Source organism: Lissotriton vulgaris, chromosome 8 (assembly GCF_964263255.1).
Source record: "Lissotriton vulgaris chromosome 8, aLisVul1.2, whole genome shotgun sequence".
NCBI lineage: Eukaryota > Metazoa > Chordata > Amphibia > Caudata > Salamandridae > Lissotriton > Lissotriton vulgaris.
The window spans coordinates 716,584,129-716,611,848 of NC_141696.1; the positions used below are offsets into that span (position 1 = coordinate 716,584,129).

Sequence of the window (27,720 nt, forward strand, 5' to 3'; positions counted from 1 at the left end):
TCCTTGGGCTTAGAGGCTGCCTTGTCAATTTTTTCCTCAAAATATTTTGCCTGCACTAGTTTAATGCTAGATTTGTAGCTTTTGATAGCTGCCTTGTAAACTGTTTTGTCCGTTGGTGAATAATCGAGGCGCCATTTTCTCTCAATTCTTTTACAGTTACGTTTGGCGTCTCAGAGGTCAGTGGTGTACCACGGGGCGGTCGCGTTCCCCCGCTTGGGGTGGGTACATTTAAGTGGAAGTACCAGATCTAGAGATTTGGTAATCCAGCTGTTGTAGTTCTCGTTGTCCTCTATAGGGTTGGAAGTTTTGGTTGGTATGGTCAAATCAAGGTTCTCCAGCCATTCCGGCTGGGGAAGTTTGGACCAGTTGCGTGACTTTTGGACAGTCATGGGTTTAGGTAAGGGGTGGTTGGGGAGGGTCCATGTGAGAGGAATAAGGAAGTGATCAGTCCAGGGGAGTGGAGAAGGGTTTCCAACTTGTAGGTTCGGGCAATTGCTGAATATAGGGTCCAGAAGATGGCCCTTTAGGTGGGTGGGCCCCGAGGACTAGTTGCTGTAGTTCCATACCATACCATTCCTACTCCGAATGAAAACAGCAGGGCAGACACCAAATTGTTTTTAGACAAATTCCAAACAAAACATTTAAGGGCATCTAAGTGCATATACTACATAGTCTGTTTGGCATGTAAAGTGTTTAAGAGTTGTAAAAGGTTTACAATGGTTTGACAGTTTGACCTCTTTCACATTTTTACTGTATTTGCAAGACATCCAGATTTACCACCATCACCAACAATCTTGGGAAGTCAGAAAAGCTATTAACCAATTTTGGGACGTTATTTAAATTGACAAAGATGTAGCGAAAGGTATTCAAGATGGACCACAAATAACTTACCGTAGACCCAAATCCCTCAAAGTCATGATTTGCAAAACAATGATTCCTGTAGCAACTACAAAAAATCCCATTCAGGGTTTATGTACGCGGCAAGTGTAAGGCTTGCAAATACAGTAAAAATGTTTAAGAGGTCAAACTCTCAAACCATTATAAACCTTTTAATATCCTTACACACTTTACATGGCAAACAGACAATGTAGTATATGCACTTAGATGCTCTTGCAATAAATTCTACATTGTCAGCACAATACACCTGGCTAAAAAGAGGGTGTTGGAACATCTTCGGGCCATTAAAAATCTTGGCAAACAATACCCTGTAGCCAGGCATTTTGCCATGCACCATAAAAGCAATAACAGGCCTATTTCATTCTGTGTCCTTGAAAATGTCCCAGTGAGAGAGAGGGGAGGAGACAAGAGTGCAAGAGCAGAGCAGATTGGAATAGAGATTAATTATTAATTACCGCACGATGCAACCTGAAGGTCACAATTTTGATGAGGCACTGGCAATACACCTAGGATAGATATAGGCGGCCGGTGTCTGTTAGTACGGGATGATCTGATTTAAAAAAAAAAAAAAACAATAGTGTTACTGTTTTTAATGATGATTGCTTCCTTCTAGGATTTTAAAATGTCTGTGGGACGTATGTTTGGAAATTCACATACGCAAGAGTTATGGTATTATCACCTTATCTTTTTTATTTTCACTGATCTTTGTGGATTCCCTTTAGGAGAGTTTAAAGACACCAAGGTCAAGAAATGGATAAGAGGGGGGCGTGGCTAGGGAAGCCAGCATGGCGGACGCAGTTTAGCAGGCTCCAACCCCGCCAGCAAGTTATCCGTCCGCTGATCCTGCCTTCCCCACTCTAAAGCGACCCAGAGGGGGGAATCCTATATCGGACCCTAACGGCACCCCACCGGCGAAGATCCGGTTGATTTGGAGCACCGGGGGCCTGGCAGCGGCAGCCGAGAGCAGAGCGGCCTGTGCAGCCCGCCGCAGCCGGGGACCTCAGTTTCGCGAGTCCCGGCTATAGTCGAGCGGAGGTACCAGGGGCACTGACAGTGTGGAGCGGGCCCGCATCGGCGGGGGTCCGCGGTCGGCCTGGCGATCCTGGTGGCGGCACCTGAGGCCACCATTGGCAGTGACGACCCTGAGGAGACCGGCGAACCTCTGGCCCAAGTGAGAAGAGATGGCAGTGGGGCCTAGCCCGGGCAGCGAAGCAGAGTCCTTGGGATTGGGGCTCCCCTTCGGGGTGGCTCCCGGCCCCATGCCTGGCGGCGGACATCCCCGGACAGCGTTGGCCGGACACGAGTGACGCCCCACCAGAGAGGCCCGGTCGCTTTGGTGCACTGGGGGTTGGACAGTAGCGGCGGTGGGGAGTGCTGCCTATGCCGCCGGCCGCAGCCGGAGACCTAGATTTTCGTGGGTCCTGGCAGTGGACTTGCGACGGAGTAGGGGGCACAGCCCTGGTGGAGTGAGCCCAAATTGACAGGGACCTGCAACGGACGCGAGTGGCCCTCACTGCAGCATCTGGGGCCCCTACTGCTAGCAAGGTTATCGAGGTGGCCGGTGGGCCCTTGGCCCCGGAGAGGGCAGTGGGGCCTGGCCTGGACAACAAGGTGGGGAGTTCGAGATTGGATAGCTCCCCCGGGGCAGCTCCCGGCCCCCGGCCTGGTGGCGGACCTCTCCAGATGGCGTCGGTCGGACGGCCAAGAAATTAAGGTGAGCGGCGACTCCCTGACGTGGGGGCGTGGGGAGGCCATATGGACAGCAATTCTTGAGGGGGCCTGAGACCAGTCGGACGGCAGCCGGGTCGGGCCACGGACAGCGTGGAGGCAGTGAGGGGGGCCCTAGTGCCATTGGACCCGGGCCGGACCCCTAACGGACAGGGGGCTGCTGTCGCCGGGGGCCGGCTGCTGTGGCCCGGGCCCCGCTTGTGTTGGTGGCCGGTGGTGGAGCTGAAGCTTGGAAGGGCAATTATCTGCAGCCCATAAAGAGTTTGCGGCCCTGGGATCGGGGGGAGCGGACTGGGGACCCTATTGGCCATAGCGACAGCGGAGGGGATCCTCGAGCGGCGGCCGGGCTGGGACGCGGTGGGACCTTGGGTGGTGCTGCTGGCTACGCTCCTGGTGGTCTTGTCGCTGGGACTCTGAGGCGGCTTCCAGGTAGTCATGACACATGGTGCAGGTGGTGGGGCCCCCCCCCAAAAGCATGGCCAGATTGATTAATTTACGGGTCCCAGTGGAGGCGCGGGGGCCTCGGGTGGACACCATGATGCCGGGCCGGACAATGCGGCCATTATGGCAGCCATCACCCAGTCACGGGACATAATGGAGGCAAAGATAGCGGCGGTGGGATCTGATGTTACACTACTGAGCCAAGATCTACGGAACGCTGTATCCCGCATTACGGAGGCTGAGACACGTATCTCTGGGGCGGAAGACGATATTGCGACCCTCAAGCGCAAGGTGGCCAGCAGGGAATCCATTCAGAAGGGCCTGGCGCTCTGTGTGGAGGATGCGGAGGGGTGGCCAGGCGCAACAACCTCAGCTTTGTCGGCCTGCCGGAGGGGTGCGAAAAGGGCAATATGGAGGGGTTCCTGGCGCAGTGGAGCGAGAGCTGGCTCCCTCCTGACACCTTGTCTAGATGCTTTGTAATGGAGCAGGCGCATCGGGCCCCGATGCAAAAACCACCGGTGGGGGCACGGCCGCAGCCTGTGATCACCAAGCTATTAAATTACCATGATAGGGACATAATCCTACAACAGGCCAGAGCGAAGGAACCATTGCTGTATGACAATCATCGTGTCCTGATCTTCCCGGTTTATACTCGCATGGTACAACAACAATGGCAGTCTTTTACAGCGGCCAAGGCTCGGCTGCGCGACCTGAAAATACCTTACGCCCTACTATATTCGGCCCGCCTCCGGGTCGTGTTTCAATCCCGCACCCACTTCTTTGAATCCCCAGAAGAGGTGTTCACATGGACAGACGAAATAGTGCCAGTAAGAGTGCATACACCTCCGGGGCTGGACTCAGACTCCTCTCGCAGTGGGGCACAGGCGCAACCTCCCCGGGGGGTGCGGCCGAAAGACAACTGGAGGTCCAGGTCCAGGTCCAGGTCCAAGCAGCGGTCTACATCGGACAATGCCTCAGAGAAGGAGAAAGAAGCTGCTGGGATTCAGAAGAAGGACACCTGATTTAGATATTTCAGTAGATGAATCAAGGGTAGCCGGGGTGGAGGGAGGGTTAATCACAGGCGGGGGGGTTCCACCAGTTGTGGGTTGGTGGTTGTCGGGGGGGGTAGGGTAGTTCTATGGGGATTAATTGGTGTGGAGGGTCCTTGACCTCATGTGGGGGGTGGAGGCCCTGCTACACCGCGACAAGTACTTCATTGTTTCTTGAGGTATGGGGTGGGGAAGGGGGTTGGGGACAGGGGGGGGGGCTGTTTGATGTTGGATTGGGTGGGAGACGCATGGTTCGGGCAACGTAGCAATGGTGGTCGAGTGTGCACCTTCATGGCACATATCGTGACTCTTTGATCCAGGTGGTCCCTGATGTCGTGCCCGGTTAGTAGGGCCAGTGGGCCCGGGGGCTCTATCCAAGTCCTCAGCTGGAATGTGAGGGGAATGCTGGATAAGATAAAACGGGGGGCAGTATTGAGGCAGGCAAAGAGGGCGGGCGGATATAGTGATGCTGCAGGAAACACATCTCCTGGGTAATAAAACACTATGCCTCCAACGATTGGCTATCACCAGGTCTTTCACGCAGGCTTTACAAAGGGCTCTAGGGGGGTGGCCATCTTAGTGCACCGTAGGGTTCCTTATGTCCATTCCACTCATTGGATAGACACGAAGGGCAGTTATATAGTTGTTCATGGTACACTAGGGGAGGAGCCCATTGTTCTGGGATGTGTGTACGCCCCACCCACTCTCCAGTGGTCCCTCGTTGAGAAGATTTTTGCAGAATGGGCAGACATTCCAAATGTACTCGCAGTGGTGGGTGGTGATTGGAATGACGTCATGGACAGTACTGGGGATAGGCGTCGGCCTGGGGGAGGGAGTGTGGTAGCTAGTCCCTCCAAATTGAGTGACATGATCAGGAACCTGAATTGGGTAGATACCTGGAGACACATGCACGGCGCTCAGCGAGAATATACCTTTCTCTCCGCGGTTCACAGGTCCTTATCCAGGCTGGATTACATATTCGTTCCCAGGGCGGTAATAGGTAGAGTGGAGGCTGCAGATAATACTGCTGCGCGGGCTGTCTGATCACTCCCCGACTGCTGTAGACATTTGTTTGGATAAGCGGAGACAGCCGTTTCGCTCGCGTCTCTCCGTTTGGCATCTGCAACTAGGGGACTATCAAAAGCACATGGGTGAGGCCATAGCTCACTATCTGTCCGAAAATGTGGGGACGGTGGCGGATAAGACGACGCTATGGGAAGCAATGAAACCCACATTGCGGGTATTTGGAGCATCGCGGTAGTGTTGAGGGGGAGGACCAGACGGTTGGGCAGCTATTGCTGGCACAGCAGTCCTATGCCTCTCTGTTGTTGGATGAGGCCAACAGTTGTGGTTGGCGACCCGTAGTAGAGTATACCAATGGGGCGAAAAATCAGGGACAATGCTACATAGACTGTCAGGGCATATTTCAGACTCAGACCCCCCTGAGGATTCAAGACGACACTGGGTCCCCGGTCACGGATCCCAAGGAGCTCGCTGAGGGCTTAGCTGCCTATTACGCAGACCTGTATGCCCCGAATAAATGCCTTTCCGCAGATCTAGTTGACAAGTTTATAGCAGATCTGCCACCGCGAGCGGTTTTGAATAAAATACGAGACCGCCTTGAACTCCCGTTGACTGAGGATGAGCCGGGTGCCGCCCTGGGAGAGCTGGCACACTGGCAAGGCTCCCGGCCCCAATGGATTCCCCAGCAAATTCTTCAAAAAATGTCATCTGCAATTCGGGGCCCACTATAGGGTGGTGGTGGAGGAGGCTAGGGAACGGGGTTGCCTACCCCCGGACTGGAGACATGCTGAGGTAGTGGTGTTCCACAAGCCCGGTCGGCCCCCGGAGTAGCATGCCTCGTACCGCCCGATTTCCCTATTAAATGTGGAGGCCAAGATATTGGCCAAGGCGTTGGCTAATCGGTTATTGCCGTATATTGCAGAACTCATACACCCTGACCAGGCTGGCTTTATGCCTCAAAGGGCGACACGGCATAATATCAGGAGGGCTCATGTGGCAGTGGCAGTGGTTCGGTCTGCGGCGGTGCAGGCGGCGCTTTTCCTGGCCGACATGGACAGGGAGTTTGATTCGTTGAACTGGACGTACTTGTTCGCGCTCCTGCCCCGGCTGAACTTTGGACCCCACTTCATGTCATATTTGAGCTTGCTATACACGGATTTGACGGCTTTGGTCAGAGTAGCGGGGGTCTCGTCCTCGAGCTTCGTTATCAGGAGGGGTACCAGGCAGGGCTGCCCCCTCTCACCCTACCTGTTCGCCTTGGCTATGGAGCCATTGGCTGCATAGGTACGTATAGATGTGCAGATGAGGGGGTTTGAATGGGGGCACGGCCTGTCGGATAGAATAGCGTTATATGCGGATGACGTCCTGTTCTTTTTAACGGATCTCAATAGGTCGGGCCCCGTCTCCTGCGCATCCTGCAGATCTTTGGCGAGACTTCGGGACTGTACATGAACCCACGTAAATCTACACTTTGGGTGTTGGGGTTGGCCCGGCGGCAGGAGAATGGGCCTCAGCTTTTCAAGTAGCAGTCGGGGGCATTAAATATCTGGCGGTGTTCCTGTCAGAGATCTCCGCGGTATCTTGGGAGCGGAACGTGGCGCCGGTCTGGGAGCGGACCCGGGTGGATTTTAAAAAGTGGTCCTGCATGCCCCAGACTATATATGCAGATCGGCCATTTTTAAAATGGTGGCCCTGCCTCGGCTGCTTTACCAGCTGCAAAATCACCCCTATCATATCGCACATCATTGGTTCAAAAAAGTGGACTCCGTTCTAGGTCAATTTCTTTGGATGGGCGGCTCAGTCCAGGTGGCGCTGCGCACATGCTTTCAGTCCACGTATAGTGGTGGCCTGGCGACCTCTGATGTCCTCTCCTATTATCAAGCCTCGCATCTCCTAGTATTGAATGAATGGTGGTATGGGGACAGGGGGGACCCAGCCTATGCCCTGGAGCGGTTTCTGATGGGGCCTCATACATTACACACTATTCTATATGCGGCACAGAGGCATAGGGCGCTGCCACCAGTTACACAGGTAGTGTTCGACATTTGGAGGCAAGCCCTGCGACGAATGGGGTGGTGGCGGACCCTGACCGAAGGAACTCCCGTCTGGCGTAACAGCCGCCTACCTGGCCTGGCAACACTGCAGGGCTTTACGGGGTGGGACGACAGGGATTTCTAAATTGGGGGATGTCATGTCAGGGACATCACTTAAGTCGTTCCAGGAGCGAAGTACAGAATATAATATGCCCAGCACCCAATTTTTTAGATACCTACAGTTCCGCCATGCTCTTGCCCCATACTTGGAGGGGTTGACCTCCCTTCGCGAGTTTAGCCCCTTCGAAGCTAGGGTTCTCATGGGCGATATAGAGACTAAGAAAATATCACGCATATACCAGTCCCTGATCATACACTACTCCTCCACATTGCAAAAGCTGAGGGAGACTTGGGAGGAAGACATTGGAACACTGGAGGAAGAGGACTGGGATGAGGCTCTCACAAGCCCTAGAGGAGCAGCCATTTCTGTCCGCCTTAGGCTTATCCAATTTAAATACCTACATAGGGTGTATTTTACTAGGCGGAGGCTGTAGCAGGCGGGCCTCATTGCATCTCCGGACTGTACTAGATGTGGTCGGGGGGTGGGAACATTCCTATACACGGTGTGGAGTTGTAGCCACTTAGACTGGTTCTGGAACGGGGTATGGAATGGCTTAGATGAGGCACTGGGGTGGGTGCTCCCACGTACACCACAATTAGGCCTCTTGCATGTGATGGATGGGGTGGGGGGTAACCTCTACAAGAGACACTTACTGCTGCTAGGGCTCACAGTGGCCAAAAGAGACATAGCCAGGGCATGGAAGGACCCGAGGGCCCAGTCATTCATGGCGTGGAAGAGAGGACTTGACTTTTGCATGAGGATGGAGAAGCCCATATTTCTTGCCCGGGGATGCCCACGTAAGCACTATAAAATTTGGAAGCGCTGGGCCAACTTCAGGTGTCTATGGCTCGAACCTCCGCCAGAACAGGACCCAATACTGGACATCTAAGAGCGCTGTGTTGATGGATGTGTGTGTACTGATTGCCGAACAGTTAATAACCGTGCGTGTGTGTGTGTGGGGGGCGGGGGGGGTCATTTGGGTAGGGAGGGTTGTTCATGGCATTGATTATGTTCTCTTGTTACCTATGTAAACAGTCAAGATGGATTGCGATGTCATTCATGTATACATTTGACTGGCTGATACCTCTGGGGTACAGAGCTCTGCGATTGGTTTGTGATCTGTCAATAAAATCGGATTTTAAAAAAAAGAAATGGATAAGAGCACAAATGACATTGGGGGTATGAATGGTTTATGGATTGACACTTCAACTTTGCCCACCGGGTCGAGTGAACTATTGAAAATGTATATGCCCACAGCGGCGAGTGAATTATTGGAATATTGATTACTGATAAACGCTCATGATATGAAGTATGGATCGGATAATTTTTTGCCCATTTGGGCTGAATGGTTCAATTTAGAATGATGTAATTCTTGTTAAATTGAGCGTTTCCGCTTAAACATTCTAGCAGTGGAAGAAGAATGTGAAGCAATCCAAATAATTATGTATTCACATCCTTGCACGTTATTATATTCAAAATGTTTTAGTGGTCATCCTCCTATCATTATAGGACTGTTATTGTTTTCTTGCTATGAAGTAACCCAAGTTATGATGTATTTGCATTTAGCAATTTAATTTGGTCAGTGTTAAGACATGACGAGGCAATGAGCTTAGTAATGAATTTAAATGCTTAATGTTACGCATAATGTGCACTTTAACCACATTTTTCCATTTCAGCCAAATAAGTCTGCCTTCTAGCTCCATAACTGAGACTGCCCTGTTAGTCTGTTACCTATGTTTACACTTAGGGTGAAGTCACGTGACTTGTATTTAAATGTCCATGAAACATACACTCTCAATCAAGGAGGCTTGTCCCCCATAACGTGCCGAGTCAGCGGTACTGGATATAAACACGCTGACACTGCAATAGCGGCCTGGACATTGTATTGTTTGGAAGTTGTCTATACAAATTATATAAATAAATAAATAAATAAATATATATATATAAATATAGATATATATATAGATATAGATATATATATATATATATATATATATATATATATATATATATATATATAGATATATATATATATAGATATATATATATATATATATATATATATATATATATATATATATCTATTGTCCACAGCTCCCTCACAGGAAACAAATGGGTCGCACTCCACGGGTATTCTTTTTGCAGTTTTTTTATTGTTTTTAAGTTACATTTCCACAGGCAGATGTTCCGATCTACGCGTTTCGGTATTACAAATACCTTGCTCACGATCAACCGTTCTCTGGGCTACCCCTTCAAGATATACCACAATACAATGTATTCCATACATCACTTCCTGTTAGGGGTGTGTCAGAGCCTCTAAGCTTTATGGGACATGTAGTTTTTTTTACCAAAGTGTCAATATTGCTTCATATCGCCCAATTGTCCCCACTTTGATTGCATCTAATGAAATATAAAATGTAAAAATTGGGCGATATGAAGCAATATTGACACTTTGGTAAAAAAAACTACATGTCCCATAAAGCTTAGAGGCTCTGACACACCCCTAACAGGAAGTGATGTATGGAATACATTGTATTGTGGTATATCTTGAAGGGGTAGCCCAGAGAACGGTTGATCGTGAGCAAGGTATTTGTAATACCGAAACGCGTAGATCGGAACATCTGCCTGTGGAAATGTAACTTAAAAACAATAAAAAAACTGCAAAAAGAATACCCGTGGAGTGCGACCCATTTGTTTCCTGTGAGGGAGCTGTGGACAAGATATCAGCAGCGTGGTTCAGCTGCAGGGCGCCGCACCCGTACTGAGCGCTGTTGGAGTGGCGAAAGGAACCAGTCATGGAGAATATATATATATATATATATATATATATATATATATATATATATATATATATATATATATATATATATATATATATATATATATATATATATATATATATATATATATATATTTTCAATGCTCCGTCTCTTGCTGCCACGCTCTGGGGTCACACCAGCTAGGACACAAACACACGGACCAATTTGGTGATTTCTTATTTTATTCCTCTTGTGCAGGTAGCCTCATGACGTTTCGGCTCAAAGAGACTTGTTCACATGACAATGTTCTCACATTTGATTGGAACTTTTAAACTCTCAGTGATAGGTTCATTGTCATCACATGAGTGGGCTATGCATGGACATAAACAAAATACCACGTTTCAAAGGTTATATGCATTGTATGTCAGCATTTTAGAGATAGCAATGTAGATATATATATATATATATCGGAAATTCCCAAGTTATAGTTAACAGAAGAAACTATAACTTGTGCTCCCGCCATGCACAGTGTTGTCATTAATGTCATTTTAGATGTATTCACTGATGTCATCAATGACGTCGTTGAACATTCTACGAGTGAAAAGCAGTGCACAGTAATAACATGAGTACTAGTTTCTTTAGTTAACTACAACTGGTGAGCTTCAGTGGCATTTTGAGTTTATTTTTTTAACTGACATTTTCACCTATCTATAACGTCACTTTAACCCTTTCCAGTGAATTTCTACTTTTGTTTTGTTAAACAGTAACATTTTATTACTATAGGTAATTATGGCAACCACCCGCTGTGCACAGCATTTGGATGTGTGTGGCATGGGGCTCGCCCAAGGAGTAGCCCACTCACATCCACCTGTCTTCTTGTGACACTCTTAGGGGCACAGGAGACCGTGCAGGCTCCAGAAAGACTCCTATGGGATATTGCACCTACCCAAAACTTTTCTTCTTCTAATTTGACCGGGGAGGGGGTGTTGGGGAGGTCCCTCATTGACATCCCCAACAAGGACTAGTGGGGTCAGAGTATCTTCACAATAACCCCTTATATTTTAATTACAGAGCCCCTGAGCCCTGTAATGGCATCCGCAATATCAGAGTTTGCGGTCCAGCCAGCCAATCGGAATGAGCGCTGTAGTGGGACTCACAAGAGCTCCCATAAAAATACTATATTATTTGAAGTTGCATGCCCACAAAATGCAGGGGACAATGCCACCTTAACACTCCTCAATATGGTTTTGTGTTTTATTGCCATGCCCCAACTACCCAAAGCAGTTCTTTGAGAAGGTAACACACCACAAAATAGACAAAATGCAAGGTTTGCAAGGCACATTTTTCATACCTAAGAATTCATCCTAGCCCATATTCAGCCCTTCAACACCTTTTAATTATAAAAATATCTGATACAGCCAAGGTCCTTGACATAGAGCTAGAGACATACCTGTGAATTTCTGGATCTGGACGTGCCACTGCTTCTTTTGTATCTTCGGCTTGCTTGTCTTTCAACTTGGAAAAACGTTCATGAAGAGTAAGCCCAGAACACTTGAAATAATTTGCTGTAAACAAAAGGATCGATTAAAAGATAAATACATTTATGTAAGAATAGCTTTCTTACCAGAAGTAAATAAACAACTCAAAATATAAAAATACATGGATTCCCTTTCAGGGAAGATGTTGTCAGTATCCAAACTATGCTATTTTGCAAACAGAAGGTCGACGTTGGGTTTTCTCTGGAGAAATGGGGAAAAAACGAAATAGATCAAAGGCATTTTGCCCTCCCACCAGATATAGTGCTTGCCACTCTTAAGACACCAACCTCCAATACAAATTAATTTTCTTAGCTATCCATGCTGTAATCTGACATATTGGCAAGGAGAAGATCAATAGTTACTTATCTGTAATCTGTGGTTCTCCAGTATTGGTGTCTTTCATAGATTCACATTCCTGAGTCATTCACCGTCAGAGTGGGAGTCTCACGGTACATAAAAAAGCAATAATATGCAAATAATTACCAAAAAACCTTATAAATAAAGAACCAGGAAGTAAAGTAGCCCTAAGCTACAAGAGTAAAAACTTCCACACTCATGACTATCATAGTCCAAACTGCAGCCAATCAGGCGACAGCACCCACTAGAATGCTCCCCCCAGAGGCTCAGGCTTTCAGATTTTCTACCGCACGTCGTGTAAAGGGAGTCTCCCTGAGCTCTTTTCAGTACTTCACTCTTTTGGCTGGTTTTCACCTAGGCCTACCAGGGGCTGCAGCATGTATTGTGCCACCCCTGGTTAGCCTTCCAAACTGACACCACAGGTTTGCAATTGAAGCCTGGGTAAGGTGGTGTAATCACCCCTTACTTCGATATAGTCTCTATCTCTCTATCTCTATCTCTATCTCTATCTATATATAAAAACAAGTTACTTACCTGTAACTTTGGTTCCCCAGTATTGCTACTTTCATAGATTCCCATGCTTTGTAGATGATGACACAGATCTCGTAGAATGCGCTTTGATCCGTCCCCTCAGCGGCTTCCCTGCCGCCTGATGACAGAAATGAGTTGTGCTGACAATCAAACGTGATATCCCCTGCTTTGACAGGGGTAAGCCTTTTCTTGGAGCGCTAAAAGCGACAAAAAATTGCGAAGTCTTTCTGAAATACTTTGTGCGTTGGAGATAAAATTTCAGGCATCTTTGGACATCCAAAGTGTGGAGAGATTTTTCCGCCAGAGTCTAAGGTCGAGGAAAAAAAGACTTTAGAACCACAGGTTCAATTAAGTGAAAATCCAAAGGGACTTTTGGAATAAATTTTGGATTTGTTCTCAAAATCAAAGAGTCATTCTTGAATTGCAAGAAAGGATCAACAATCGTGAGAGCTTGAAGTACTCCAACTCTACTGGCTGATGAAATAGCCAGAAGAAAAGCCACCTTCCATGACAAAAACTTCATCTCCGCCTTATGAATAGGTTCAAAAGGTGCCCTCATTAGATGGCCGAGGACCAGGTTGAGTTGCCATAATGGAGGAGGAGGCTTAACCAGAAGAAAAAACCCTGAATAAACCTTTCAGGAATTGTTTGATCACTCTTGCGGACCAGAGAGAAGGGCCAGAGGCTGTTCGTCTGAACCTAGAGATCGCTGCAAGATGCACTTTGATGGAAGAGTGTTGAAGACCTGACTTTGGCAAAGACAAAATGGACAGTAAGATCTTATAAGGAGCTGAAGTGACTGGATAAAGATTTTCTTCATGGCACCATGCACAAAAACGCTTCCATCTTGCTCGATAGGTCTTGTTCGTACTTAGCGCCCGAGCCGGAGCTAAAATTTCTTTGCAATCCTGAGGGGTATCTAAAGATCTGAATTCTCGGTGATCAGGAGCCAAGCTGTCCATTGCAGGGAACTCTGGTCCGGATGCCTTACTTGGCCCTGGGACCTCGTCAACAGGGTTGGAATGGAACGCAGGTGAGTTTTCTGATCCTGAAAAAAGGAGAAGCTCTTTGTACCAAAATTGGCGGGGCCAAGCTGGAGCTATTAAAATCATTGTGCAGGGCTCCGTCTTGAGTTTCCTCAGTATTCTTGGAATCAGGGGAATTGGAGGAAAGGCGTAAACAAATGCGCCGGACCAGGCTGTCGAAAGAGCATTCCCCAACTATCTTTGATGGTGATACCTGCTTGCGAAGAATTGCCGTTACTTATTTTCTGGAGTCGCGAACAGGTCTATAAGCGTGCCCCAACGAGAGAATATTCCTTCGAGAGTTCTCTGATCCAGTTCTCATTCCTGAGAAACCGACCTTAGGTGGCTCAAGGAATCCGCTTCCGTATTGAGGGAGCCCGGAAGACGTTCCGCTGAGAGAGACTGTGATAACGAATAGCCCATTCCCATATCTCCTGAGCTTCTTTCAAAAGGAGTTTGGATCTCGTTCCGCCTTGCTTGTTTACATACTGCATGGCCGCAGTGTTGTCCATACGGACCAGGACTGTGGTATTCTGAATTTTTGGAAGAAACTACTGCAAAGCCAGCCGAATCGCCCTTCGCTCCAGAAGGCTGATATGGGAGATGCGTAACTCTTGAGACCAGTGATCGCTTACTTGCAGATCCTGTAATACGGCCCCCCCAGCCTTCTAGAGAGGAGTCTTGGGTCAGAACTATCAGAGAAGGAGGAATCGTAAAAGAGAGACCTTCCGCAATATTTTCTTTTGTAGTCCACCACCTGATTACCTTCCTCATGAGAGGAGTGATTCTTATCCTGTCGAACGATCCCTCTGCCTGACGCCATTGCAAGTCTAGTTGCACTTGCAGGGGGAGCACGTGAAGCCTGCAGTGCGGAATTAAGGCAATGCAAGATGACATCGATACTAGAAGGGATTTGTATTGACAGACTGAAAGAGTTTATTTCCTTTGCAATCAGTTGGCAGAAAGAATCAGTCTGTTCTGTCTCTCTTCTGAAGGGAAAGCCTTGCAATGAGTTGTATCCAGAATGGCCCCCAGAAATCTTGCCTACCTGGATGGAAGAAGGACAGACTTGCTCTTGTTGAGACCCAGACCCAAGTGATTGAAGAGTTGAATATAATCTCTGACCGCCCTTGTGGCCGCTTGAGAGGATGGAGCCTTTATCAGCCAGTCGTCCAGGTAGGAAAATATTTGCAGAGACTGCCTTCTTAGGTATGCTGCTACTGGGGCCAATACCTTTGTAAATATCCGCGGAGTGGATCGTACTCCGAAATGCAGGACCTTTAACTGAAAGTGGCTCTTGGCTACTGTGAAGCGAAGATACCTCCTGTGGGCCGGATGAATGAGAACATGAAAGTATGCGTCCTCGAGATCTAGAGTTGACATATAATCGCCAGGATTTAGGAGACGCAAAATATCCTGCAGAGAAACCATGCGAAATTAGTTTTATGAGATCGGTGTTGAGCTCCCTCAGTTCTAGAATTGGGCGCCACTTTTCTTCTGTCTTGCGAACCAGGAAAAAATTGGAATAGAAACCGTCTCCTCGTTGGGATTGAGGAACAAATTCTATCGCTCGTAGAAGATTCAGTTGTTTTGATTCTGTGGCGCGAGGGGCTCTGGATGGTGGAAAATCTTGAAACTCTAGTGTGTGGCCAAATTGTATGATGTTGAGGACCCACCGATCCGATGTAATGATCTGCCAACTGTGGAGGTATTTTGATATCCTGCCCCCACTGATGATATTGGAGGGGGAGGAACAGTAGACAGAGCCTGGAGGCCGCTATTGTCGCTTAGAAGTATCACTTCCCTGACAACCCTGTCGCCCTCTTGATGGTTGACTAGAGAAAGATGCTGACTGACCTTGGCGTTGCGAGTATTGTGGCTTGTACGACTGGGAGGATTGTGAATAAGAGGAGTAGCGTTGTTGGTTACCACCTCTGTACGAAGAAAAACCTCTCCCTTTAGCACCTCTGAAAGGAACCTTGCGGTATTGCAAAGTCCCCAAGGACCTTGCTGTGTCAGTGTCCTTTTTGATATCTTGAAGAGCATCGTCTATATGTTTGCCAAAAAGCATATCCCCATCATAAGGTAAGTCCAGGATCTTATTCTGAACTTCCTGGCGAAACCATGTAGCCTGAAGCCAGCCCTGACGGCTTAAAACTGCAGATGCTGCCAAGGCTTGAAAGGCGGTGGTAGCTATATCCATAGCACAATCTATTATTTCTGAAAAAGAGCGTTCACCTTCCTCAAGGATCTTCTTTGCTTCTACCTTGGCACATCTGGAAGCTGATCCAAAAACGGGGATAAATCGCACCACATTTGGCGATCATATCTACCCAAGATTACAAGAGCATTTGACGCTCGAACTAGAAGGGTAGACATTGAGGAGAATAGTTTACCCACATTGTCCAGGCGTCTACCTTCCTTATCTGGTGGTGTTGTATGGGGTGCCGAAGGATTCTTAGATTTTCTTTGAGCTGCCTGGGAAATAACTGAGTCCGGCTTCGATTGACCTGTCAGGCAAGCAGGACTGCTCTCTGGAGCTTTATATTTCTTCTCCAACCGCGGAAAAACAGGGATGACTGTAGCTGGATTTTGCATCACCTTAGTACCCTCAGACCATACATGCTCCACGATTGGAATTGAACGGACAGACTTCCTGTAAGGTTCAATGAAATCATAAAGCAAACAGTCAGACTGCACGGTCATAACAGGAAGGCCAAACCTCTTGGAGGCTCTCTCCATAAGGTTATGGAAACCTCTGATGTCTGCTGGAGGAGAGTCAACAGGATCCGGCGATGGTGAGGCCGGATCTGGAATGATCTAATTGTCCCACTCTTTATCAGGATCCAGGACTTGATGAATACCTTGATCATCGTCCGATGAATCATCATCATGAACAGCAATAATGTCCTGGTGGCTTTCTCTAGGCTCTGATTCCGGAGGACGAGATACTTGAGGAATAACTGTAGTTGAAGAAGTGGTAGGAATCGATGGAGGAGGAGACTGAGTTTGTTGTTCAGAAACTTGTGATGGAAACCTTTTCTTGTAATCCTGCAACATCATTTGCAAATCCGTAATAAGAGAGGAAGGTATTGCCACCATATCCTGATGAGGTTGATGTTGAGGTCTATCTTGTCGTTCATAATGGCTTTGCTCCGTATAGTAATTGTCGGAATCTGAGTCCTGATACTTCACTTGATGTTGGGATGGACTGTAAGCATCCCCGTAAGAGCCATCCTCCTCCTCTGAAAGCTCTTCCTCCAAGAGCAAAGTTGGTGGCAAAGGCGTCACTCTGCGCGGAGAAGCCATCTCAGGGGTGATCTGCTGCCTTCTTATGGAAATCCGGACTTTTTGAATCGACGACGTCGATGGGCTGATAGTCGACAGTACCGTCGCCGAGCTAGTCGTCACAATCATAGCAGCTGTCGTCGTCATTGTCGTTGTCCTCGTCGACACTATTGTCTGCGTCATCGTCTTCGAATATGTCATCACCATAGTCGACAAGGGGATCGGAACCTAAAGCGTCGACCGAGATAACACTGCAGCTGCCGTCGACGCAGCTACCGTCGACTGTCCCGCCGACGGAGCTGTAACTGAAACCAGGTGTACTTTAGATGTATGATTAAACAAAATGGAATCCACTCAGAAAGTGGTAGTGGTCCCTAAAGTGATGGGGAGCACACAGTGTTGTTTAAATGCCCCTCACACACCAACAGGCCCCTTGGTGTCATGCTTCATCATCGGGGCCTTCGCATCCCTCTACAGGATGAGGTGTGCTACGACTAACGGCTACGTAGGAGCACTTAGTAGTGAGCTATGTGAGGGTGTGTGTTTCAGGGAGAGAGTGTGAGTGAGGTGAGGTGAAAAAAGTGAGTTAAAAAATACCTGGCGCGTAGGAAAAAATTATTTATTATGTCCTCGGCTGGTATTATTAAAAAGGTGCAGAGTGAGGTTGATTATATACGTACTAGGGTATATCAACCATTTCAAAGTGTCAACATGTTTCGGAGCGCAAGGACTCCTTCAGGACAAGGATTCGCACGTAAAGCGACTTGTTCTGATTCAAGAACCTCGCCTAACTTGTAATCATATTAATTCAACCTGTCCGTCATTTATTTAGCGTTTTCCCCAACACGCGGGTGTCCCCAGGAGGCTTGCCTGTGTGTCTTTTCATCCTAACAATGCTTGCACTACGGAAATGGCTGCTTTGCCGAAATCCGGTCTGCGCATGCGTCGGTCATACTCACGTGATGTGACGCACTCGCATTTTGGAGGGATTGTGTTGCTCATGCGCACTGTTGCAAATATGGCCGCTTGTCTCTCACCACGCTCTCTGCTTGCCACCGCTGCTTCAGCCTATCTGTCTTTTTGCACTAAACTTTAATGCTATAGATATTATAAAATAAGGGGTGCAGTGAAGTCTATAACGGTATACAGTGTGAACATTTTTACGTGTGATTCTAATTTGTTTTCGCTTACTTTTCATGTACCGCGTATCTGGGGGCTGGGGAAAACGGGAGCTGCGCCATACTTGAAGCTCTTCTGACCCCTGTCACGTGACATGGGAGAAACCCCACTGCGCAGAAGCTAAAACAAGCCAGCTGGCTCCTGAAGCACGATGTGCCTGGGAACCCACCTCGAAGATGCAGTGTTCCACCTTGACCAAGATACACTGTTGCTATATACTGTGCACTTGTATTGTCTTCTGTATTCCTATGCCTGGGAACGTGAACCCAAGGGGCGGGTATGCAAAATTTCATAATAATGATGTGAACACGAAATTCTAGGAGGTGACAATGACCAGATCACCTCTCCTGACCAATCATAATGTGGGAAACTGTCACTTGCAACATTTGTGGGTGGTCTAAGGGCCCCCAAACCGTATAACTGGCCTAGTGTAGCATAGAGAAATTGTCCGACTTGTCCGAGTAGCAGACCTGTCACTGACCCTACGAACTCTATGGGTGATCAAATCTTGAGTGCTGCGGAGCACTCTGTCCATACTTTCCACAAACTCCTAGGGGTGGAAATAGTCCTAAGTGCTGGCGAAGCACTTTGCTGGGGGAAATTCGAAAACCCAATCGGGGTTACTGGCGGATTACTTGCAGAGAGGGGTAACGCAGGCGTTGCATCCGAAGCTGTGGGAGTTGGTCTTACCTTGGTGAGCCCAGTCCTGACCCAAACCTGAGGGGTATCCTGTCCTGACTGTCCGTGAACTGTACCTGCTCGCATTCTGGTATTCCATTCCTTGAGGGTCCTTGTCCCCGTCTTTCCAAAACTGACCCGTGGCCAGGGTTAGTCCTCATTCCTATCTAGGTAATTATTAATCTGTGGGTTTACGTCTTCCCATCTCTCTTTCTTCTCTCCTTAATAAAGCACTCTTGCCTGTGATATTGCTCTATCACCTTTTGAATGCAAATTATATGCAATTGTTTATTAGAATTGTTCCACTTCTCTCCCCACCTGTAGGATATTATTAAATTGTCGTATTATATTAGTGTGTTCCACTTTTTCCCTTCCCTTTAGCATGGTTGCAGTGAACTTAGTAAGAATAGCATAAGTAGCCTAGTTTAAGTACACTTTTTAGGTCCTGTTCGTGTCCCATGCCCTAGAGTTAAACTTATGGCGAATAGCTCTGTTCCCACTTCTCGTACCCTGTAGTGTTCGCACTTACCCTAATGGTACTTGCCCTAATCCATAGTTACATTGTGGCATTAGTTTTAATGATTGATGTGTTAATTTGTATTTGGCTTATCATCTTGGCATATTCATTCTGAAACTTCTTGATAAATCTTTAAAACTCATCAGGTGTCTGTGGTCATTTACAGTATAAGGTGTGGATAAATGTACTGGATATATAAAAGTTTTTTTCCCTTTAGGAATCTTGTCACCTATCCACTGCTAGCTCCTGATCCGTCAGGAGTAATGTGCCTGTGGTAAGTCAGGTACATGAATAGTAAGTGGTGTAAGTCACCCCCCAGAATTACTCATAGTAGCGTGTAAGAAATCACCCGGTTCACGCAAACTCAGTCATCTATATGCACGCCAGGGCCCAGTGCGTGGAAATTGGTAAATTTGTGACCCGGGTGACCTGCGCGCTCTATCACTAGGGTATATCAACCATTTCAAAGTGTCAACATGTTTCGGAGCGCAAGGACTCCTTCAGGACAAGGATATGCACGTTATCCTCACCTTACTCACATGAGATGTTAAAGTGTTTCATACAAAAATAAATGTGTAATGTACCTAACAATGTTTATGTATAGGTAAGTTCAGTTGCGCCCAATTGGCGTTGAAGAGAACCTGTGGAAAAAAGACATAATAAACATAATAGTCGGATGTCCAGGAACTTAGGGAAGAAAATGCTTTCCTAGTAAATGAGGGTAAATGGCAGAACCCAAAATGATGTTCTGAGACCCTGTAAAAAAGACATTTAAAAGGACATACAGAAAAAACACAGACCTACATCTACAGTTTAAATTGTTGTCTCCCTGGTATGGATGAAGAGAGGGAGAGAGTGATTAAATGAAGGCTTACTTATTGTTCAAAGTCTGATAACCTCATGAGCCTATGCGTGGTATTGGGGGAATCCTTCCTCACTGCTCAGTAAAGCAACCTAAAGGATATTCAAGGGTGAGTTTTAGGTTGATTTAAGGTAAGATCAGCAGAAAGTACAAGGTAACAGATGCACAATGCTCCTCCTAGTTCGTGTGACCCCACTCACGGTTACTGCATGGTCAAATCGCCTGCCTTCCCCTCAACGCTGCTCCGGTGAAGTGAGCGGTTGGGTTAGCGATTTTCTATTTATACTCTTGGCTCGGTCATTATTGGAGGAAGATTGGTTAATGATCCTCGGAAGTATGCCCAAATACGGAGATCATCTCCACAGCGGATCCGGTGTTGCGCGATCGGCTGGGTGCGGTGCGGGAAGGGTCTGCGCCTGCGTAGGAAAGCAGCGTAGGTAGATCTGCGCATGCGCGAACTTGGACCAACACACGCATGCGCTAAGGTTTGGTGCTAAGAAGGCGCGCATGGGCAGTACTCAGGGGAGGTAGCTGTTACCGACTCCGGTTCCAAAAAATGAAAAATAAAAATCGGACACAGGATCCTTGTATTGTACTTTTACCTCGGACCTCATAAAGAGTCCAGAGGGGTTGTGTTTAGAATAAATACATATATATTTGATATATACCTTGTGTGGTGGGCTTTCATTTGATCATTCAAGAGATTATAATTGGTAAAACAACTAGCTTAACTCGCCTCCAAGTCTTAGCCTGAAGGCTGCTCTCCACAGCTACCACTAGGATAGCTTTCTATAAGGTTGGCTTTACAACCTACCATCAATATGGGTCTTTTGTACTGGTGTAAGGGGCCCACTAGAATAGTGGACATCATATACCAGGCCAACTTCTCACAATACCCACTTTCCTACAACTTCGCATTGTGGAAAAGTTGCAAGCCCAGGGGACAGTCCTGAAAATGGTATGCTAAGGTATCATTAACAGTTAAAGGACCATGGCAGCAAGCATCTGCAAAGCCAGGAAAATATCCAGTGCCCATTCATATGAGCACCAAAGGCAGTGGAACACAGGTTGTAGGCAGGTAAGCCAGACAGGTAGGAATGTTAACAACCAATCGAGATCCAGGTTTTGTAGAAGAAATATTCTAAAGTATTGAAGCATGGGCTCATGGTTATGTTGGAGCCTTCGCAGTTTCAGAAGGGGCTTGCAAATGGAACATTCATTGCAGAGAAGAAAAAAAATAAGATGAGAATGAGGCAAATAGGGGGGGGCGTGGCCAGCAGCATGGCCGACTAGACGTGCCTGAGAGGAGCTCCGGCCGAGCCAAACATCGATCCGACGTTACATATCCCCCACACTCTTGAAAAGACACCACACGGATGTCCTGACACCCAAGTACCTGCTGCGAGCTGCTACAGCGGTGATCCGACGCCGAAATCGCCTGGGTGCCGGGGAAGAAGAAAGTTCCGGCGATCTCCCAGCGTCCATGATGGCGGCCGAGGCGCTCGGCGACTGAGGTGGGCGCCCCCACTCCCGGCGGCCCCCGGAGCGGGTGATTCTGGCAGACGGTGGCTCCGCGACCTGCATGGCCGTTTGACCGGCCCGCACAGTCTCCCCGGGAAGCAGCAGCAGTCGGACCGCGGTGCCCGCCGGCCGCCTGACCCTAAGATGGCGGCCGGAGTCAATTGCGGAGACTGGTGACGGCGAGGTGCCCCCCGCGGCCCCCACCTGAGACGGGGTGCGACCAGGCCCTACGGCAGAGGCGGCGGAGGTGCAGTAGGGATAGTTGCGGCGCCGGGAGCGGGACACGACACTTCACACGGCGGCCGCCTTCACCAACATGGCGGCCGCGAGGTGGGAGCGCTGGGGGGACGGCGGAGCATCGGAAGGCCGCAGTGGAGTGTGAAAGCCTGCCAGACCTCGAGGTGTTGGAACCCCCCAAGTCTACAGGGGGGCGGAGCGGGCTGACTGAGGACTGGCTGCCCGCCTCACGTGTGCCAGCACAGGGGGTCCGGGATCCAGGGGTTCCCGGTGAGGACTGCATGAAATCACCGGCGGCGGTGGGCCCCCCCCCCCTCCAGGCCGGATAGCGAACGGATCCTGCACAGTGGTGGTGGGGACACGGACATAACCCGCCCGAGGGACGCAGGAGGTAGGCGGCCCCCCATAAACTGCGACTGCCCCAGACGCACGAACGTTGCCGTCCCTACACGGTGGAAGAGGACAATACGAGGGGACCCCTCCACCGGGCTGTGCAACCATGGGAAGGAAAGACGTGGTGCCCAAGACCACGAAACAGGGCCCGATGGACAACTTTGCGGCCCCGCGTCCGACGGTGGAACAGCAGTCCATACAGCCGGGCGCCCGCAATGACACGGTCATGGTGCTGGAGGCCATACAGGCGTCCAGAACGGACATCCAAGCAACGCGGGCAGCTTTGGAAACCAAGATTGGTGAGGTAGGGTCCGAGGTAACGCTACTGCGCCAGGACTTCAGAAACTTGGCAGAAAGGGTCACGACGGCCGAAGCGAAACTGACCGACAACGAGGAATCGATCACGTCTCTCAAGAAAGACATGGCGGAGCTGCAGGCCTCTCACCGTCAATTACTCTGGAAAGTTGATGACGCCGAAAATAGGTCAAGGCGGAACAACCTACGCTTTGTGGGCTTTAGGGAAGGAATTGAGGAAAAGAGCATGACCGTCTTCCTTCTCGACTGGCTGAAAACCACCTTTCCGACGGCACGGTTCTCCCCGTGCTTCATCGTCGAGAGGGCACATAGGGCACTCCTGGCCAGACCGCCGGAGGGTGCCCGACCGAGACCGGTGATAGCGCGGTTCCTAAACTTCGCAGATCGTGATCTGATCCTGCGTGAAGCCAGGAAGATGGGAGAGATCCGCTTTGAAAATACTACCATAATGATCTTCCCGGATTACAGCCAGGAGGTCTCGAAACAGCGCCGCTCCTTCGACGCCGTGAAGGCAAAACTGAGGTCTCTAAAAATTCAATACATGCTCCTATTCCCGGCCAAACTCAAGGTCATCTATCAGGACAAATCCGTTTTCTTTGCCCACCCGGACGATGCGTGGCTGTGGCTTGAGGAGAGACCCATCCTGAATAGCAGAGAGGCAGCGGGCCGTGAGGCACAGGACAGGCTGCTGCGAGAACGACCGAGATGGGAGAGACCGAAGCCTCAGAGACGGAGAACGCAAAAGGCTCAGCAGAAGGCACCGGCAACACCACATAGGCCGGGGGGCGCGAAGGACGGGGGAAGGGGCAGATCGACGTCCCCGGGCGGCGCCTCGGTGGCGGGCTCGAGATTCAGTAGCCTGAGAAATGGAATCCGCTCAGAAGAAGAAGACATGGAGGAATCGGAGAGCAGAGCGTCCGGTGCAGAGGAGGAGGACAGCAGAAGTGATTCGTTACACCCGCTGGCTAAAGAAATACAGCAGCTGGAACAAGGCTCCACAGGTCAAGGGACTCATGTGGACACGCAAGACTCATTTTCATGAACAATGGTGCATTGAGGTGGGGAAGAGATGGCGGCTCGGCGATGCAGAGCAAGCAAGTTGGCACACACCCCCCCCCTATTGTCCTTTGTGTTTTTAGTGCTGGTTATTGGTTAAATCGGGTGGGATGTGTGGGAGGGCGACAGGCCTTCTCCCGTGGATAGTTCACTCCCGTATGGGGCTGCGACTGGAAGGGGAGGGAGGTGGGGAGGGGGAGGGGGGGGCAGGCGGGATTACCTTTTACCTCATGTTGGGGTTGTTGAGGGGTTCGGGGGGGAGGGGGGAGTTCAGCAGAGATCAGCAGGGCTGTGCCAGCCCACACCTGAGGTCTATCCTACTCGAAGGCCCCGCTTGGGGGGGACGATGCGAAGCAAGATGGCAAGTCCACTAGATATGCCACACAGCACTGACCCAGGGGTCAAGGTGCTAACATGGAACGTGAACGGCTTAGGGTCCAAAATCAAGAGAGGTCTGGTTACAGCCTACCTCAAGAGACTGACACCTGATATTATCCTCCTCCAGGAAACCCACCTAAAGGGGAATCACTGCGCATTCATAGCAAGGGGGCGATACACGGTACTGGCGCATGCAGGCTACACAACGGACTCCAGGGGGGTTGCGATTCTCATACATAAAGCTCTGCCATTTACGATCACACGCACCTGGCTAGACCCGCAGGGTACTTATGTGGGGGTTCAGGGGATGTGGAAAAGGCGCAGATATACGCTACTGTCAGTGTACGCCCCACCCAAGTTACAGGCACGCACACTAAAGGCTGTCTCCGCCATACTGCTGGACGCGGCTGATACCACGCAAGTAGTGGGAGGGGACTTCAATGATGTGATGTGCGCCATGCGAGACAGATCGGGGTCACCACGCACAGGGGGACACATGACAGCCTTAGCACGGCTCATGAACACCATAGGCCTCACTGACATGTGGAGATGGCTTCACCCCACACAAGAGACATATTCATTCTACTCCGGGGCACACAAGGTCTTCTCCAGGTTAGACTATGTTTTTGTATCCCGGCAGGAGATTGCGGCGGGCGACCTAGCGGAATACAAGGCGAGAGGGATCTCCGATCACTCCCCGCTGTACGTCCACTTGGGGCGAATGAAGGGAGTCAGGAGGCCGCAATGGCGGTTGACGGCATGGGACATCCAAACGCCGGAAATACTCGGGGGTGTACGGGCGGACATTAGGGTCTACATGGCTGAGAACGAGGGTTCTGTAGAATCCGGCGCTACCCTCTGGGAGGCGATGAAACCAGTGCTCCGTGACCGCATTCAGAGTAGGCTGGGGGAGGTCAGGCGTGCACAACAGGGTAAGATAGCGAGTGAGGAGGCGAGTGTCCTGGCCCTGGAAACGGAATACCTCCAGCAGAAGGAAGAGGTGCGCCTTAGACGGCTGCTGGACGCGCAGAGGCACTATAGGGAGTTGGCCACAGACGAAGCACGCACCCAGGCTTTGGCGACTCTCCACAGGCTATACGATGTAGGCGACAAGTCGGGCAAACTTTTGGCATGGCTGAGCAGGAAGGAGCGAACGTTGCGCTGGGTGGATCAAGTCCAGCTGACTGGGGACAGGAGGGTGACCACTGATGAGGGTATAGCGGAAGCCTTTGCATCCTACTATGAGGACTTCTACAGGGCCAGGGACCTGGGGGACAGTGCGGACGCCCAACGTTACATGGGCGACATGGAGGTGCCTACCCTGTCCACAGACGCTAGTGACATCTTAGAGGCAGACTTAACCCTCGAGGAGCTATCGGAGGCCATAGCGGCAATGAAGCCGGGGAAGGCTCCGGGGCCAAATGGCTTCCCGGCGGAATTCTTTAAACGGACTGCGGACTTACTGCAGCGGCACATGAAGGACCTCTTTACCGACTCATACCAGTCGGGGAGCCTCCCTCCGGACCTGGACCTGGCTACCATTGTGCCAATCTACAAAGAGGGGAAACCTAGGGATATCTGCTCATCTTACCGCCCAATCTCATTGTTAAATATAGAGACAAAAATTCTGGCCACAGTCCTGGCTCGTCGCATGCGACAGGTCATAGTTGAGTTAGTGCATTTGGACCAGTCCGGCTTTCTCCCGGATAGGGCCACTAAACTGAACCTCCGTCGCACCCACAATTGGCTACAGGAGGTCTCCAAGAGAAGCGAACCCCATTGGTTCCTCTCCCTGGATGCGGAGAAGGCATTCGACGCAGTCCACTGGCCTTTCCTGATGGAGACCCTCCGAAGGTTTGGGTTTGGACCCAAATACTTAAAATGGGTACAGCTCCTCTACTCGGCCCCGAGAGCGAGAGTACGAGTCAATGGAAGACTATCTCGCGAGTTCCCTGTCGGACGCGGCACGCGGCAGGGCTGTCCACTGTCCCCCCTCCTATTCACACTCACCATCGAAATCCTAGCGATACGAATCAGACAGAACCAAACGGTCAAGGGGTTTACGTGGGGGGGATCAGTCGACACGCAGGAAAAAATATCCCTATATGCCGACGACGTGCTACTGTTCGTGACAGACCCAGACACGACTGTCCCAGCACTATTCAGAGAGCTTGACGATTTTGGGGCGCGAGCGGGCCACAAAATAAACTGGCACAAATCAATCCTCTATGATCCACAAGGCAGGGAGAGAGGGGCCTGCTTACCAGAGTCGCTTATACATACCAAGGACGGATTCCGATACCTGGGAGTCTTCGTAACATTAGATAGGGTGCGCTCCTTCACTACCAATTTATCCCGCATTATGCTGGAGGCCACGGCTGAGATGGACAGGTGGAGACAACTCCCGCTCACCTTACTAGGGCGCGCTGCACTATATAAAATGATCATCCTTCCTAAGTTCCTATACGCGCTCCAGAATGAGTACTATCCATTGCCGAATAAGACCCTGGCCACAATTCACGCTGACCTGCGAGCCTTCCTGTGGCTGGGGAAACAGCCGAGAGTGGCGCTCTCCACCCTGCAGCGACATCAATACAGTGGGGGGATCTCGCTCCCCAACCTAGAGGCCTACTACTGGGCGGAACATCTCGCCCCGATTAATGAATGGCTGCACGCCGCAGCCGACCACCCCACCTACGCTTTGGAAAGGTCCAAATGGTCAGGTAAAACTATACTACACTATCTGTATGGGGAAGCGGTGGGAAAGCAGTTTCTCCCTGCCACCAGAATTACGTTAACAGCCTGGAACAGGGCATCCAAAAGAATGGGCTGGGAGAAACGGCCCACTAGACAGACACCCCTCTGGTGCTGCAAATGGCTGGGAGAGCTCCGCAAGCTGAAAGGCTTTAGGCAGTGGGACGATATTGGCATCTCCACAGTGGGGGACGTGATAGCAAGGGGAGACCTGAAAACGTTCCAAGCACTTAAAGACGACTTTGGCCTGCACAACACCCAGTACTACAAATACGCTCAACTGAAACACGCATGGAGGGCACAAAACATTGCACTTTCGGACCTGCCTGAATATGCTCCATTGGAGGGTAGGCTGCTGCAGGAACAGATAGGGAGGGGGGCGGTATCCCTCACATATAAAACCTTGACCAACAACATGCTAGGGGATCTGCAGGCGCTGCGGACTAAATGGGAGGTGGAGGTGGGAGAAATGGAGGATCTTGACTGGGAGCTAGCCCTCATGCATCCCCGGGAGGTGGCCATTAAATCGAGGCTCCGTCTTATTCAATTTAAGGTGCTGCACAGATCATACTTTGACAGGGTGAGGCTATTTAGGATGGGCAGAGTACCAGATACGACATGCCTTAGGTGCCGCCAGCAGAGTGCGGATTTCTTCCACATAATCTGGGGTTGTGCAGTCATTCGGGACTATTGGGAGAGTGTGTTTCTGGAACTGGGGGAGGTACTGGGAGTAGATCTTCCACGGGCCCCCAAAGTGGCACTGCTGGGCATTACCACGGAAGTTGACCTACCCCGCCCCTTGATCATCTTTCTGGTGTTAGCATTAGTGGTGGCAAAAAGGGACATCGCACGGCGTTGGGGGGCCCCAGAAAAACCAGACTTAGAGGAATGGAGGCGTGGATTGGATATGTACATGGCAGCGGAGAGAGTGACCTATAAAGCCAGGGGTTGCCCCAAAAAGTTCCGGAGGGTTTGGGCAAAGTGGAGGCACTACCACGGACTAGATTGAGACATTGTGAACTGGTACCCTGAAGCCTATG

General features: G+C 49.8%; 1 protein-coding gene across 6 annotated transcripts in view; it reads right to left on the reverse strand.

Moving 5' to 3' along the window:
• The window catches only part of BCLAF3 (BCLAF1 and THRAP3 family member 3), a 703,357-nt gene that overhangs the window by 523,996 nt on the left and 151,641 nt on the right, over positions 1 to 27,720 (reverse strand). For all 6 annotated transcript variants that reach the window (XM_086934591.1, XM_086934592.1, XM_086934594.1 and 3 more), the window contains exon 6: positions 11,502 to 11,616. In XM_086934591.1, the coding sequence (XP_086790717.1) occupies positions 11,502 to 11,616 (115 nt within the window). The remainder of the gene's footprint in view (positions 1 to 11,501; positions 11,617 to 27,720) is intronic.